This window comes from Microtus ochrogaster, chromosome 5 (assembly GCF_000317375.1).
Source record: "Microtus ochrogaster isolate Prairie Vole_2 chromosome 5, MicOch1.0, whole genome shotgun sequence".
Taxonomy (NCBI): domain Eukaryota; kingdom Metazoa; phylum Chordata; class Mammalia; order Rodentia; family Cricetidae; genus Microtus; species Microtus ochrogaster.
In genome coordinates this window covers 80,408,782-80,422,781 of record NC_022012.1, presented here as the reverse complement: position 1 = coordinate 80,422,781, position 14,000 = coordinate 80,408,782, and the positions used below count along the sequence as shown (strand labels likewise).

The 14,000-nt window shown below is 51.7% G+C and overlaps 2 protein-coding genes across 3 annotated transcripts in view; both read right to left on the bottom strand.

Moving 5' to 3' along the window:
* Window positions 1-709: 709 nt before the first annotated feature.
* Rassf1 (Ras association domain family member 1) lies at window positions 710-10,411 on the bottom strand. Of its 2 annotated transcripts, XM_005347849.3 has the most exons (6): window positions 10,153-10,411; window positions 8,215-8,321; window positions 4,892-4,996; window positions 4,017-4,314; window positions 3,778-3,893; window positions 710-1,580 (listed from the first exon to the last, which is right to left on the bottom strand). In XM_005347849.3, exons 1-6 carry the CDS (start codon window positions 10,400-10,402, stop codon window positions 1,434-1,436), a joined length of 1,023 nt encoding a protein of 340 aa, XP_005347906.1. In that variant the 5' UTR covers window positions 10,403-10,411; the 3' UTR covers window positions 710-1,433. The 2 variants fall into 2 exon arrangements, with proteins under 2 accessions (XP_005347906.1, XP_005347908.1); XM_005347851.3 differs by lacking the exons at window positions 8,215-8,321; window positions 10,153-10,411 and adding an exon at window positions 7,506-8,204.
* Window positions 10,412-10,903: 492 nt separating this feature from the next.
* Window positions 10,904-14,000, bottom strand: part of Zmynd10 (zinc finger MYND-type containing 10) — a 5,194-nt gene continuing 2,097 nt past the window's right edge. The window contains exons 3-12 of the mRNA XM_005347848.3: window positions 13,194-13,310; window positions 13,051-13,104; window positions 12,797-12,934; window positions 12,617-12,705; window positions 12,435-12,535; window positions 11,976-12,148; window positions 11,614-11,739; window positions 11,408-11,529; window positions 11,162-11,287; window positions 10,904-11,075 (exon numbers count right to left, since the gene is read on the bottom strand). Of these exons, the coding sequence (XP_005347905.1) occupies window positions 11,000-11,075; window positions 11,162-11,287; window positions 11,408-11,529; window positions 11,614-11,739; window positions 11,976-12,148; window positions 12,435-12,535; window positions 12,617-12,705; window positions 12,797-12,934; window positions 13,051-13,104; window positions 13,194-13,310 (1,122 nt within the window). The 3' untranslated portion in view covers window positions 10,904-10,999. The remainder of the gene's footprint in view (window positions 11,076-11,161; window positions 11,288-11,407; window positions 11,530-11,613; window positions 11,740-11,975; window positions 12,149-12,434; window positions 12,536-12,616; window positions 12,706-12,796; window positions 12,935-13,050; window positions 13,105-13,193; window positions 13,311-14,000) is intronic.

Here is a 14,000-nt window from a genome sequence, read left to right as displayed (position 1 = left end):
CGACACTGGAGCCCAGTGGCAATACTCAATTAGGTCACTTCTCCAACCCCCGAAGAGACTTTAGGCCTGCCTCAGGCTAGGAAGGATATTTAGATTGTTTTCATAACTTTTTTTAGTCGTCACCTTTGCACGTAAAGAAATTAAGGAGCTTGCTCAATGTCTTGTATTTTCTTTTATTGAGACAGTGTCTCACTATGTAGCCTTAGCTGGCCTGGAACTTCTGTGTAACAGGCTCGCCTCAAAGTCATGTCCACCTGCTTCTGCCTAAGGGCTGGGATTAAAGGAGGGAGCAATTATGCAGGGAGCCAAATATCTTCAAAACCTTTTTGAACAAATTTCTTATGACTATATTTGAGTAAATATAGTCATTCACCAGATAAATTCACAAGATAACAGCCTTTAGGAGACCAAGACTTGTTCCCAACTGTACCCTGTGAAATGTGTCCATATCCACAAGTAGTTATTTGATGAAGGGGTTATTGCCCTCTGAGGTGGTGTGTGAGAAAATGGTTTCCCTGTGCTCTAACTGTAGCTTCTTGTCTCCTCAGAGTGTTGTTGAAAGACACCCGAATCCAGAGGCTTACATCTCCTCAACATACTGGTCCCACTGCGAGCTTGGAAAGATGCGCTCTATGTGCTGATCACTGTTGGCAGTCATTCCCATTAGGTGCTTCCTGACTGGGGGTCCACATCCATAGAGTCCAAAACCAGAAAAATTCTTCAATCTTTATTCAGCCAATTCTCTCAGGCATCAGGCCCTGATGATGACTGTCACACCCCCATCCCTTTCCCCACAGGAGGCATTCAGTTGAGGCCACAAAGCACTGCATACATTCATACACTTCCATCAAAAGTATCTGAGGGAGACTCTGGCTTTGGCAAACAAGAAGCGGGTCTGGTCCAGCAGCATCGTCCTTAGAGGATGAACTGAGGCATAGGAGCTATACCTGCCAGCCCTCCCTGACCTCAGGGTTATGTGTCAAAGTCATAAGGCACTGGAAGAGGGAAACACAGACTCCATCTGAATGTCTGTATTATTCTGAGCAGTTAACCTTGGCTCTGATTGGGCTATCCTGAGACTTATTCACGACCCAAAACAATCTTTCTCCATAGACTCGGGCCCCCACCCCTACAAATATAACCTTGTTGTGTTTGTAGAGTCTCTAAGATTCTCACAGCTGAGACCCTGATCAAAGACTGAAGCAGCTACCCAGAGTAGGACCCAGTATACAATGGGCAGAGGGCTGCAAGCCACGCCCCACTGTATCCACTGGTAGAGGGCGGGCTGCGGCACTGTTCTCTGGGCTCACTCCTTTTAGCAGAGGAGGGCTTCCACGCACACTCATTCCGCAGGCCCCACGGGCCCTGTCACACTCACACGGCACGATCTTCGCATTGCCTATTTTCCTCCTGCTACCCAGGGAAACGAAAGGTCACCCCAAAGGGCAAGCATGCAAGGCTTCCTGGATCTTCTGGCGGCAACAAGAATACTTCTGCAGAATCTGTCGAAGGTGTTCCTCTTCTTCCCGCTGCAGGATACGTAGGAAATTGTGCAGCTCAGGCATGCTGAAGGCATCCCACTGCAAAGGGGCAGAGGAGAAAGATACTGGGCTATGGCAGGAAATGGCTAAGTTAGCAAACCATTCTCAAAAACTAGTGCCTCATGGTCACACACCTTAGGACTGGGCTTCTGGATAGTACCACCTCCCTTTTCATTCCTCAACCTTACCTGTTTTGGTTTTATTGTTATTGTTTTTAATTATTTTATATGTATGAGTGTTTTGTCTGTGTATGTGCATCATGTGTATGCCTGATGCCACATGGAAGTCAGAAGAAGGCATCAGATCTCTGGGGACTGATGTTACAGATGGTTGTGAGCTATCGTCACCTGGGTGCTGGGAATCAAACCCAGGTCCTCTATATGTGCTTATCTTAACCATTAAGCCAAATCTTCAGCCCCCTATTTTGTTGTTTTTTGAGTCACAGTCTTGCTGCCTATCAAAGGCTGGCCCTGACATGCTATGTAGCTCAGGTTAGTCTCAAAGTTGTGATCCTCCTGTCTCTGTTTCCTGAATGCCATGATTATAAGTCTGGATCACAATGCTAGGCTAAGTAGTCTGTGCTAGAATCCTCATGAGCAGTCTGCACGGAAGACAGATCCTACACAACAGTCACCTCATAGACAGCAAATCAGGACGTTCCTAAATAGCTGCTATTGCGTGGGCCCCCTCCAATACAAACCCAGGGTCTCATAAATGTAAACAAACTACATTTTCTTTACTCCAAAGCTACATTCCCAGGCAACCTGCTCACCCCCTGCTTCTTTTCTCTTTTTCTGCTGCTGGGTTTTATGCATACTAAGCATATAATCTTAACCACTGGGCCACACACTAACCCCTAGGTAAAAAGTCTTTTCTTTTGCATTACTAGGAATTAAATTGTGCTGGCTAGTTTTAGATCAATTTGACACAAACTAGAGTTAACCTGAAAGGAGGAAACCTTGAGAAAAAGCCTTCATAACATCCAACTGTAAGGCATTTTCTAAATTAGTGATTAATTGACAGGGCAGGGTTCAGCCCATTGCGGCTGGTGCCATCCCTGGGCTGGTGATCATGGATGGGTTCTATAAGAAAGCAGGCTGAGGAAATCATGAAGAGCAAGCCAGTAAGCAGCACTCCCTCAATGGCCTCTGCATCAACTCCTGCCTTTAGGTTCCTGCCCTGACTTCCTTCAATGATAGGATTATGATGTAGAAGTGTAAGCCAAATAAATCCTTTCCTTCCCAACTTACATTTGGTCACAATGTTTGATCACAGCAACAGAAACCCTAACTAAGACATGAACCAAGGGCATCCAACATGTTAAGCATCTTACCGTTGAACTATAGCCCCAAGTCTTTTTACTTTTTGAGATAGTATCTCACTAAGTTAACCCAGATAGGTCTTTAAGTTACTCTGTAGCCCAGGATGGCTTTGAACTCGTGAGCCTTCTGCTTCAGCATTCCAAGTAGTTGAGATTACAGGCTGGTAGTAGTAGGCCTTGCTAGAAGAGTGTTTTGTTTTATGTGTATAAGTGTTTTGCCTGTAGGCACATATGTGCACTGTGTGCAGGGTCTATGTGGATGCTAAGAACCTAACGTAGATCCTCTGCATGATCAATAAGTGCTTTTAATTACTGATCCATCTTTCCAGCCCCATTGTTTTAATTCTGTGTATGTCTGGGTCTGTGTAGAGGTTATGTGCACATAAGGACAGGTACCCTCTGAAGCCAGAGGAGGAAGTCAAATCCTTTGGAGCTGGAGTTGCAGGTGAAAGTGGGCCACCTAACATGGGTGCTTCAAACAGAACGGAAGTCCTCTGAAAAAGCAGCAAGTACTCTTAACTGCTGAGCCATCTCTCAGCCACACCCGTGTAGCTCTGAATTTGTTCTTGGCTCACCATGAGTCAATCAAATCCCACACCAGGAAACAAAGAACCAGAACAGTTCTTCTAGCTTGTTTTTGTGGCCCAGACTGACCCCAAACTCCTAGCAATCCTTCCTGTCTCAGCCTCCCAAGTACCTCTATTACAAACATGAACCACTAGATTCAGCTTCTTCCTAAGGATCTAGACCTTGGTTCCAGTGTCCTGGAAGCCTATACTTTCATTCCAGGGCCTGTATATTCTTGGAGACATTGTACAGGGTTTGTTCTGTAGCTCCAGTTTCTCCTGAAACCTTCACTATAGCTACAACCTACTAGCTTTGTCTGGTGATAAGAAAATAAGATGATGTACTCACATTCACCTCTCCAGAATCATTCTCTTTCAGGACAAAGCTCAGGGCCTTCTCACTAGGCCCTGCAAGAAGCCGTAGCTTCAAGGGCTGCTCATCATCTGATAGTTTCCGGAAGTACACTGGAGATCAGGCAGAGCAAAAAGGATAAAGAATTAGAAACAGGCTCAGATGCTCCAGCCTCTGAATGTACAGGCATGTGATACAGACCCCTTACACAGGAAGAGCTGGGATAGGAAACCTACCTTGGCCATGACGTTCGGTTCGTTCAAAGAGTGCAAACTTGCGAGGATCATCCACTACCATGAATTTTCGCAGCAAGGCCTCAATGACCTCACGTGCTCGTGTTCGTGACAGAACATGCAAGTGCTTAATAGCATCCTTAGGCAAGTAAAAGGAGGTGCGGCGCTTCACAGCTGTGCTCCGCCCTGTGCCCCGCCGGGCGTCCTGTAAAGAAGGTGGTTTCTTGCTGGAAGGCACTGAGACAGGACGTACCAGTTTCAGCTGAACCTTGATGAAGCCTGTGTAGGAGCCGTCCTTGTTCTAAAAAAGAGAAAAAGAAAATCCACACCATGACAGAAGTTCTTTTTTTTTTTTTTTAAGATTTATTTATTTATTATGTACACAGTGTTCAGCCTCCATGCAGATGCCAGAAGAGGGCACCAGATCTCATTATAGATGGTTGTGAGCCACCATGTGGTTGCTGGGAATTGAACTCAGGACCTCCTGAAGAGCAGTCCGTGCTCTTAACCTCTGAGCCATCTCTCCAGCCCCAGAAGTTCTAGTAGAGAAGGAAGAGGGCAGGGTTGCCGGGCGGTGGTGGCGCACGCCTTTAATCCCAGCACTCGGGAGGCAGAGGCAGGCGGATCTCTGTGAGTTCGAGACCAGCCTGGTCTACAGAGCTAGTTCCAGGACAGGCTCCAAAGCCACAGAGAAACCCTGTCTCGAAAAACCAAAAAAAAAAAAAAAGAGGGCAGGGTTGAGTTTACCTGGGGTGGGGCCAGGTGTGCACAGATCACTGCTTGAGTCAACCAAGAATACTTTGGCTATGACTCTGGCCATCTGGCACAAAACTGGGTTCTGTTCAGCCCCATACTCCTCACCTGAGCAGCCAACTCACCAGGCTCATGAAGAGGTTGCTGTTGATCTGGCCATTGTAATCCTTGATCTTCTGCTCAGTCTCAGCCTGGGAAAGATCAGGTGTCTCCCGCTGTGCAGGCTCGTCCTAAAAGACAGGTCAGCATGGATACAGGGCCCTTGAAAAGTGCAAGGCTTTTTTGGAGATGAAGAAAAAACCAGCCAGAACATTCCTTGGATCTTGATTTTGGTCCTGTCACTAAACCCATACACCCTGACCCCATCACTGCTCTGTTTTGCATGCTATAGATGGAGACGGCAAAGAAAGGGAGGATCATTTGGCTTCCTGCTATTTGGAATGGGCGTCACCTCAGCACTGATTGTGTGTGGCCCCTAACAACATTACAGAAACAAAGACAAATAAAGGTGCATGGCAAAGGGCCAGGAAAACATGAAGGACTATTAGGGAGAATTGTTGTTTAAAGTAAAAACACTTCTTGGGGAGTACTTGCCCCTTCAATCCCCAGGATTACCCCCACCCCCACCCAAATAAAATTAAAACCACATCTCAACTGCATAGCTGGTCCCAGAACACTAGTTGGGTCAGAGTTTGTTCTGGAGAAGGGAGGCCACTCTTCCACTTTGCACCAGCACAGAACATGAGCACCACAGGGTTGGAAGCAGGGGAGCCGATAAACATCAGTAGTCAGGAGGGGAAAGGTGATCTCCATTGGGTTAACATGCCTTAGGAGGTTTCTTGGGCACATCCCATGTAGGGAAGAAATCACTGCGACTACCACTGATTTACCTTTGACTCAGGCTGCACAAAAGGCAGCTTCAGGCCAGGCTCCAATCCTGCCAGAGGTGTATAGGCAACTTTCCGTTAGCGGCTGTCCTAACAGTGCCAAGCAGGTAGGCTGTCCTTCCCTTGCTGTCTGGAAACTTAGCCTGAAGACTAGCTCTTTAGGGACTGGGTTTTAGCTGGAAAGGTGGAGTGTGGGTTACAGTGGTCAGGACTTGAATTAATTTTCCTCTACCAAACTCACTTGGCCTCACTGCCTCAGCCTAACTTCCTGTTGACATCAGAGAGGTCCTGGGGAATGCGATTGGAACAAACACAGCTAGGATTGCTACTGACCAACGCCTCATCCCAGGAGTTCTCACAAGGTGTCAGCTAGGGATGAACCCACAGCCTCACACATGCTGGGCACTGAACTCAGTCACTGAACTCTAACCCCAGCCCTCATGATTTTACTTTACTTCTTAACGTCCATTTATCCAACTACCCACCTATTTGGTTCATTAATGGTGTTGTGGATGGAAGCCAGGCCACCATACAAAGTAAGTACTCTCCAAACTGAGCTTGCTACAAACTCCAGCTGCTTTTAAACAATTATTTTCTTTATATACCTTTCAACCGGCTAGCACCTTGTGTTTTTTTCCCCACCTTTCCATAATAGAAGATGACTCAGGCTGAGAGACATGGAGACAACCTCAGGGGTCCACACTGAATCTACAGTCTGGACTAAGGTTTTTGGGGTGTCAAGTAGCAGCCCATCTTTAAGAAATTTGTATTGCTGAGCAGTGGTGACTCACACTTTTAACCCCAGCACTCGGGAGGCAGAGACAGGCGGATATCTGTGAGTTCGAGGCCAGCCTGGTCTACAAGAGCTAGTTCTAGCACAGACTCCAAAGCTACAGAGAAACACTGACTTGGAAAAAAGGAAAGAAAAGAAAGAAAAATTTGTATCAACTCTCTCCTACAACACCACAGACAATTTTTTTTTTTGGGGGCTCGAATAGGGAAGTCTTCGCTGCTGCTAAGTTTACTAACCTTCACTTTACTACATCTTCACTAGACTCCCCTGATGCCCCAGCCTCTGCGCTCTTCTGAGGTATTATGGCTCAAGAACAAGTTATCTGAGCTTGGTGGTCACAACTACTATACTCCCAGAAAAATCTCTGGTAATTTGGCACATCTAGGAGACTCTAGGAACGTTCAGCTGCCCTGGTAGACACTTTAAATCTTAGGTAGAAACCCTTCTCGGGGCATTTTATAGTCTTCCTGCTCCCTATGGGATTAGGAATGCTCCTATTAAGGTCCACAGCAAGGGCCCTCTTACTATACTCCCCAAACCCCCACCAAAGTTTCACTCGGGAAGGAAGATCGGAAAATCAAGTTGGCCCAGCAATGGCTGCGAACTCTTCTGGCTGATCCAAGACTACAAGTGTCACCTCCGAAACAAACTTCTCACTTCCCGGCGGACTCCTCCTCCACTTCCTTATTTCCCCCAGGGAGGGAGTAGGAGAGCCCAAATGCGAAATCAAGACGCCGGTTTGGGCTGAGGCTGGCTTTAATCATGGGTGAATACGCCCGCCTCTGGTCCACCCAAGCTTCAGAGCTGCTTCTTCCCCTGGCTCAACCGGTCTGTGACCGCAAGCCAGGGAAGCCTGGGGACTCAGTACCGGCGCGCTGGAATCGAGCTTCTTTCTACCCGGAGCAGAGAGAGCCTAATACAAATCCCGGCCGGTTTTCGTGTGGACCCGCCGGGCGGCTGCCTATCAACTAACTCCCCAGGCCGCAACTTAGCGGGGACGGGCAGGATTGGAGCGACCGCCCCTCGCCCGCCGGCGACAGCCCCCACCCGGCTTCCCACCTGGTCCCGGCGCGGCCTGCGGACCAGCGAGGTCCGCGCCGTGAAGTACTGCTCGAGCTCCGAGTCCGAGTCCTCCTGGCTGCAGTAGCCACTGCTCGTCGTGCTGCTCCAGGTCATTTCGAAGGAAGGCGTTTCGGCCTCGCTCATCTCCCTGCCCGCCCGATCCCTAGTCCACTGTGTGGGGAGTCTCCAACCACCGCCCCGAGCGCGTGCGTGCGTGTGAGCGAGTCAGTACGCGCTTGCGCTGAGACCTGCGCCGCGGGGCGACCGTTAGGACTGCGAACGTAGACGACTAAAATGCTAGTGCTGGAGTCGTTTGGGGGCAGACGGGCGGGGGAACGCCGAGAGGCGGGGACACCACGCTACTACTCGAGGAGTGACCTCATCGCCGAGGCATCTCAGCTCGGCTCCGCCTCTCGGGCCCCACGTCCCCGGGGGAGGCGGCAGGGCGTATGCGCAGGCGCACCGACGTTGCCCCAGGGCCGGAAGCGGGGTGTGAAAAGTGAGCGTGCACCGTGCCAGGGCGCGCCTTCGCGGCTGCTGGTTTGCGAGCCGTAGTTTTTGCGTGGGGTAGGCTCCAGACAAACCCACAAGCAGAACTAGCCTCTCTGATGCAGGGAAGTCGGTAATTGGGATGTTCGTTGTGTACGGCGCCGGGACTAAGCCCCGGGGCCCCTCCCTGCCCACACTCCCCGGACCCCGAGCTCACCACGTTTGTGTCCCTTTCCAATGCGGGGTCCCAGCCCAGGTCTCGGGGCCCGCAGCAGTCCAGGCAGACGAGCGCACGACAACGGTAATGGCAGGTGAACTTGCAGTCTGCAGAAAGGGCTGGCCGTGAGGCGGAGGAGCTCGGCGAAGTGACCCACTGACAGGGGGCCTCCGCCCGACAGATTTGGGCTTGACTGGCTTTTTCTCAAGCTCGGTTACCGCCCACGCAACACAGATTCTAGAGTCGTCGGTCCGAAGCACCTCTGGAAACCGGCTGGAAGGCCTTAGGCGGTTAGAGATCTAACCCTGCTAACACTGAGCTAACACCCCGAGCTACTACTTCACCTGGCCATTAACTTGAAAACAAAAACGCTTAATTTACGACTTCCTCTGTTTGCCTCTACCTTTTCATTTGTTTACACAAACCCATTTTGCTTTTTGAGAAAGGGTCTCCTGTAGTTTAGGTTAGCCTCAAATGGTAACCTTGAACTCGGTGATCCTCCTGCCTCTACCAACTTCTCCAGTGCCAGGATTAACAGATATGTGCCAATGCCCAATGCCACATCTAATGTTTGGCCTCTGTCCACATTACCGGGATTACTATATCCTTAACGTTGGTTGCTTACTCCCTTTGGCTCTCAGGGACAGCACTCACTAGCCAGGTTTCCTTCTCCATAGCCCCTTCCTCAGCTGTGTCAACTCCCAGGTCTAAGAGTTGACGTCCAAGTCTAAGTGGCACTGATTTGCCTCTTTAGAACAAATCCTACATGTAGTACCTTCACTTTAACATCTACTAAAGATTTCAAATGCACATGGTCAAAACTTCCCTTTTCTTCCACTTGAAGCCGCCCCAGGTTTCTATTTGCCGATGCAAAAGTTACCACTGACTGTCCAGTTGTCTGAAGCAAAACCCTACACTTGTCTGATTTGCTTATCAACCTCTTGTCAAACACCCAAGTGGTCCCGTCTCTCATCTCCAGAGCGACTTTATTTCTCTTTGAGAATGCCCTTGCTTCCGTGCGGCATTCTCTCACAAACCGTTGTCTCCACTAGCATATTTTCCACTAGAATTTGTGGCATACTCATGCAGTGAATGAGATGAGCTCTAGGCACGCACAGGCCTACAGTTCCATCCTGAAGTTCCCACCTTTATGGCTCAAAGCACTGACAACTCCAGCTACACATCAGAGTGTGGGAAGCAAAGGCAGGTGGATCTCTGTCACACCCTGATCTGAATAGAGAGTTCCAGGACAGGCAGGGCTGCATAGTGAGACCCTATTTCAAAACAACAACAACCACCAACAAAACAACAAAAACCCTCAATGCCTAAGGTCCACTTTCAACAATGGACTCAGCAAGTCTGGAAGAAGGTCTAGACACAAGGAGATGGGAGGGTATAAAGTGTCCCGGGCAAGTCGAACTTCTGTTTGCGGCAATCCCCAGAAGGACTACTGTGTGTGTGCTTGTATTCCATGTTTTAGCCTCTGAATCCCTGAGTCGAGACAAAACTTGACTAAAAACTCAACAAAATTCCTACTTACAAGGAGCCCAACCAAGGTTCTAACTTTTTTTTCTGCCCCCCTATCATATGTGGGTGGTCACCCAAGAATCTGGAGGGGAACACAGTGAGCCAATCATTGGGAAGAGGCGGACCTCGGAATGCAGGCTCAGGGCACAGTAGGCACAAAGGCTTTTCAAGAGCCCAGGCTCTTTAAAGACGATCTTGAAACCAGCACCTTCTGTGCGCCAGCCACGGACGAAGTGTGACAAGTGATACACCATTTTCTTAAACACGCTCCCTGATGGGGCAAGGTAACGGGACCTGGTCTGCAGGATCATCACTGCTGACCCCCTCGGCTGAGACTTGACCCGCAGCCATGGTGCTGCTGCCTTTGACCTCCCGTTCGGTGATCGCAGGCTGCGTGGGGCCGCTACTCACGCGCGCACTGTAGGCCCTTGCGCACGACGCCCCAGATGAAGTCTCCACAGAGGTCGCACCACGTGTGCGTGGCGGGACCCGCAGGCTGGAAGCGGTGGCCGCGACCCGGGACGTGCTGCTGTGACGGATTGCGAGCTGTGCACGGCGCGATGCGCAGAGCGTTGGCACGCTCCAGCCGGGTACGGCCAGGGCCGATGCGTCCAGACGGTGCCAGCTCCCGTAGTTCAATGAGTTCTGGCTCCGCCGACATGGCCCGGTCAGACCGGGAATCCAGAGGACTGGGCGCTAGCGGGCGAGGCCGCAGGGCGGGCCGCCACTTCGGCACCGCCCCCAGGATCAAGGCAGGGCGGCGGGAAAGAGCGGCGGAGAACGCAATGGAAACCGAGGCGAGCTGACAGTGTGGACTAGTGGGCGGGGCACGGCACAAGGGTGGACGCTTTCAAAGAGCCCCTTCCCAGGCTTTGCGTCCAATCTTCGCCCCATGTCCCCTCCCCCGCCCCCAGCGACGAGGGCAAAGCGCCACACTGGTGTGTTTCATGAGGTTTGCTTTACTGTGATAAAGGAAGAGGGTCTCCACATCCGGCCCTTGCTTACGCCCCCCCAGCCCTGTCTGTCTGCTTGCTGATGCTGAGGCCTGGTTCTCTTCTCTACGTATTCGCGGGGTGGGGCAGGAAGTGAAGAGCCTTTGCTTGTCTGTACGTCGACTGGTGGTGGTTTGCAGCTCTACTTGACTCAGCTGTGCTCACCGCCAGGGAAATTGAGGTCTGACAGGGGCCAGGCAGAGTTCCTGAGGCTCAGAGTCACATTCTGGCTGAGCTCTTCCGTCGGCCCTCAGAACCTGCAGCCTTCACTTGGCTCTGTCACCTTGGGCTGCTAGAACACACGTCTTTCCGTGCTTCTCCCAGTGTTTGACTTGGCACTCCCTGCAGGGGTGGTGGGTTGCGTGAGGGGAGGGTGACAGGACCCAGGGTTGGGGCTTAGGGGGACGGAGGTCCTGCGGTCCCCTTACCTGCAGCAATACCACACACTCTGGCATCTGGAGCAGCGCTTGGAGGCCTCCGCGTTGCAGTAAGCACAGCGGGGCTTCTCTGGGGCTATGGCCTCTAGGACGTCCAGCCTGTAGGTTTCAGCCCACCTGGGGGAGGGGCCAAGAAGATGTGACTGGACCTGACAGGTAGGGGTACAGAAGCCCTCCCGCTATGGCCATGCCCTCTATGTCCCATGCACCTGTCTTCAGCCATGCAGCAGGCCTTACCTCTGTGCCTGCTGGCGCAGATCCCGGTCTGAGGGGCTGAAGACATGCTGCAGCTGGTGCTTGGCAATGGCCTGCCATTTGCCTTTGTTCTCTCGCTCCAGCCGGTCCCAGATTTCTGGGATCTAAGAGAGAGAGTAAGGGAGAGGAGAGGAAGGAGCTGGCAGAGTGGATCATGGCCCTGAGCAACTAAGGGTCTGGGTGTCTACCTGTTCCAACACCAGGTCTTTCTTAGGGGGCTGGGTTTCAGCCAGGGCCAGGTGAGCCAGGAAAGCCTTCAGGTCAGCAAGGTTGGGCAGCTGATCCAGTAGTATATCCGTGAGGAAGGCCTGAAGCTGCAAAGGTATCCAGGGAAAGCCATTGTGAAACAGGTCCTGGCCGGAGGGGCAAGACACAGGGAGTCCCTAAGCTGGGTTGGGGGTACTTGGAGGGTATAGTCTCACCAGCTCCATGTCACCTGAAGCTGACCCGACGTAGTGGAAAGAGGACAGGGTGAGGCAGGGATGCAGTGGGGGCGGGGCGGGGTGGGGCTGGTGGCAGAAGGGATGGGTAGGGTAGCTGAGCTCCCCACCTTAAGTAGCTGCCCCTTGGCGAAGCTGGTAAGGCAGTATCGGGCTCGGGCCTCAGAGCTGAGCAGCAGATTGTACAGGGCGATCCACACCTGCCCGTCCAGCTTATTTAGTCTCTGCTGCTCTGAGGGGGCCACTGTCTGCCAGCGGCCATTCTCAAACTGCTGCAGCTTGCCTGGGGAGGAGAACTAACTCACTGGATGCAGGTGTTGTATTCTCCGAGTGTGTGGATGGGAGGATTGAGAACTGCCTGGCACGGTTAGAAGACCCCGGCCACCACACTTGTCCGAACAAGGTAAGTCCACGGGACTTGTCTGCCTCAGAGTCAAAACTCTAGCCCCATTTTGGGTGAGGCATGCTGGTGTCCTCAGTGTGCGGGCTGTCCAGCTGTCTGCTTCCATTAACCCCAAGGATCTTCTGGAAGCAGCCAGTTAAGTCCTGGCAGGTGGGAGAGGCCTTACCTCCTTCCCGCCGTCTCCACGGGCTGTGCTCCAGTAGCTCCACCAGGAGGCAGGGCAAGTTGTGCGTACTGAGCATGCGGTTCAAGGTACTCAGGGAAAGGCTAGAGGTAGGGGTAAGGGGGGTTACAAGCCGAATACTGCAGCCCTTTACTGCGTGCCCCAGGCGCTGGAGGGTGGCCCACCTGTCCACGCAGTCTGTGATGTAGCGAAGCACCGAGAGCGCTTTCAGTGAGATCTCAAACTCCATCGTCTCCGCCTGTTTCTGCAGCTCCTGGTGGGGGGAGCGTGGGCACACAGCATTCACCCCTGCCTCTGGAGGCCTCACTTCAAGGTTTGGCCCCCTCCAGGAAACCTTAACTTACTTGCATAGGGGTATTATCCTGGGACCGTTCTTCCTCAGATGGGTCACCACAGCCAGTCCGGGCCACCAGCAGTGTCAGCTTGCGGTGGCAATAGTCCACTAAGTCCAGTATCCTGTCATCTGCTGACTCACACACCTCCTGGGGGCAGGGAGGGGACAGTTCAGTATTCGATATTGATGATACTCTTCTCCACAGATCCATCCCACCAGGCTCGGGCCCGCAGAAATGGCCTCTTGACAAGGATGGGGCTTCACCTTGTGGAAGAACACTGTTTCTAGAAGATTGATGATGGAGGCCTCATGGTGTACCTGCCAAAGAGAACAGGGCTGGGCTGTGAGGGAGGAGCAGGGGCTGTTAGCTAGCTTTCGCTTCAGGACCCTGTGAAGGCCCAGCTCACCACCATGTATATGGGGAAGGTATTCTGGGGCTTGAAGTCCTCTAGCCTGCACAGCACCGGGAACACCTTCTGTTTCCACACCTCCACCGCAATCAGCTCTTCTACCAGTGTGGGGATCTGCAAAGGGCAGGGGAGGAAGAGAAATGGCCTGGACCCACCTTGGCATCACAGCTCTCCTGTGCCTGCTTTAGCCCAGCTTGGCTCTCCAACTCTCCTGGGCCCCTAGACCCACCCCTCAGGTTCCGTAAGCACCCGAGAGTCCCTGCTGTACTGTAAGGCCTTCGTTTTCGTGTTTCCATATCTCTGACAGGATGGCAGCCTCCTTACCTGTGGATAAACTTTACTGTCCCTCTTGTACCTTCCCCATCCTCACCAGCTAGGCTTCTCTTTTAGGTCAGCCCTCCTTTTCATGTCCTTACTCTGGTCTTTGTCACCTGGTCTGCCAGGCTGTGTGCTGTGGCCTCACTCTTAGGCCCTTTACTGTGCCCTATTCCTAGACCATCCCTGATGTGGGATTCCCCTCTGTATGCTGGGAATATGTTTTATTGCCATTGGTTAATAAAGAAGCTGCTTTTTGGCCAATGTTTTTGCTTTAACAGAGTAAAGCCAGGCAGAAAGTACAGTGATGTAGAGAGAGAGGGTGTAAGTAGAGTCAGAAAGATGCCATGTAGCTGCTGAAGGAGACAGATGCCCTGACTCTTCCTGGTAAACCACGAGCCTCGTGGCAATACATAAAACAATGGAAATGGGTTAATTTAAGATATAAGAGCTAGCTAGTAATATGCTTAAGCTAATAGGCCAAGCAGT

Coding starts and splice junctions, on each gene's coding strand:
- Rassf1 (XM_005347849.3), bottom strand. CDS start 10,402: ATGTCGGCGGAGCCAGAACTCATTGAACTACGGGAGCTGGCACCGTCT. Junction 8,322..10,152: donor CAAGGGCCTACAGTGCGCGC/GTGAGTAGCGGC, acceptor CCCTTTCTGCAG/ACTGCAAGTTCACCTGCCAT. Junction 4,315..4,891: donor GCAACCTCTTCATGAGCCTG/GTGAGTTGGCTG, acceptor TCTCTTTTTTAG/AACAAGGACGGCTCCTACAC.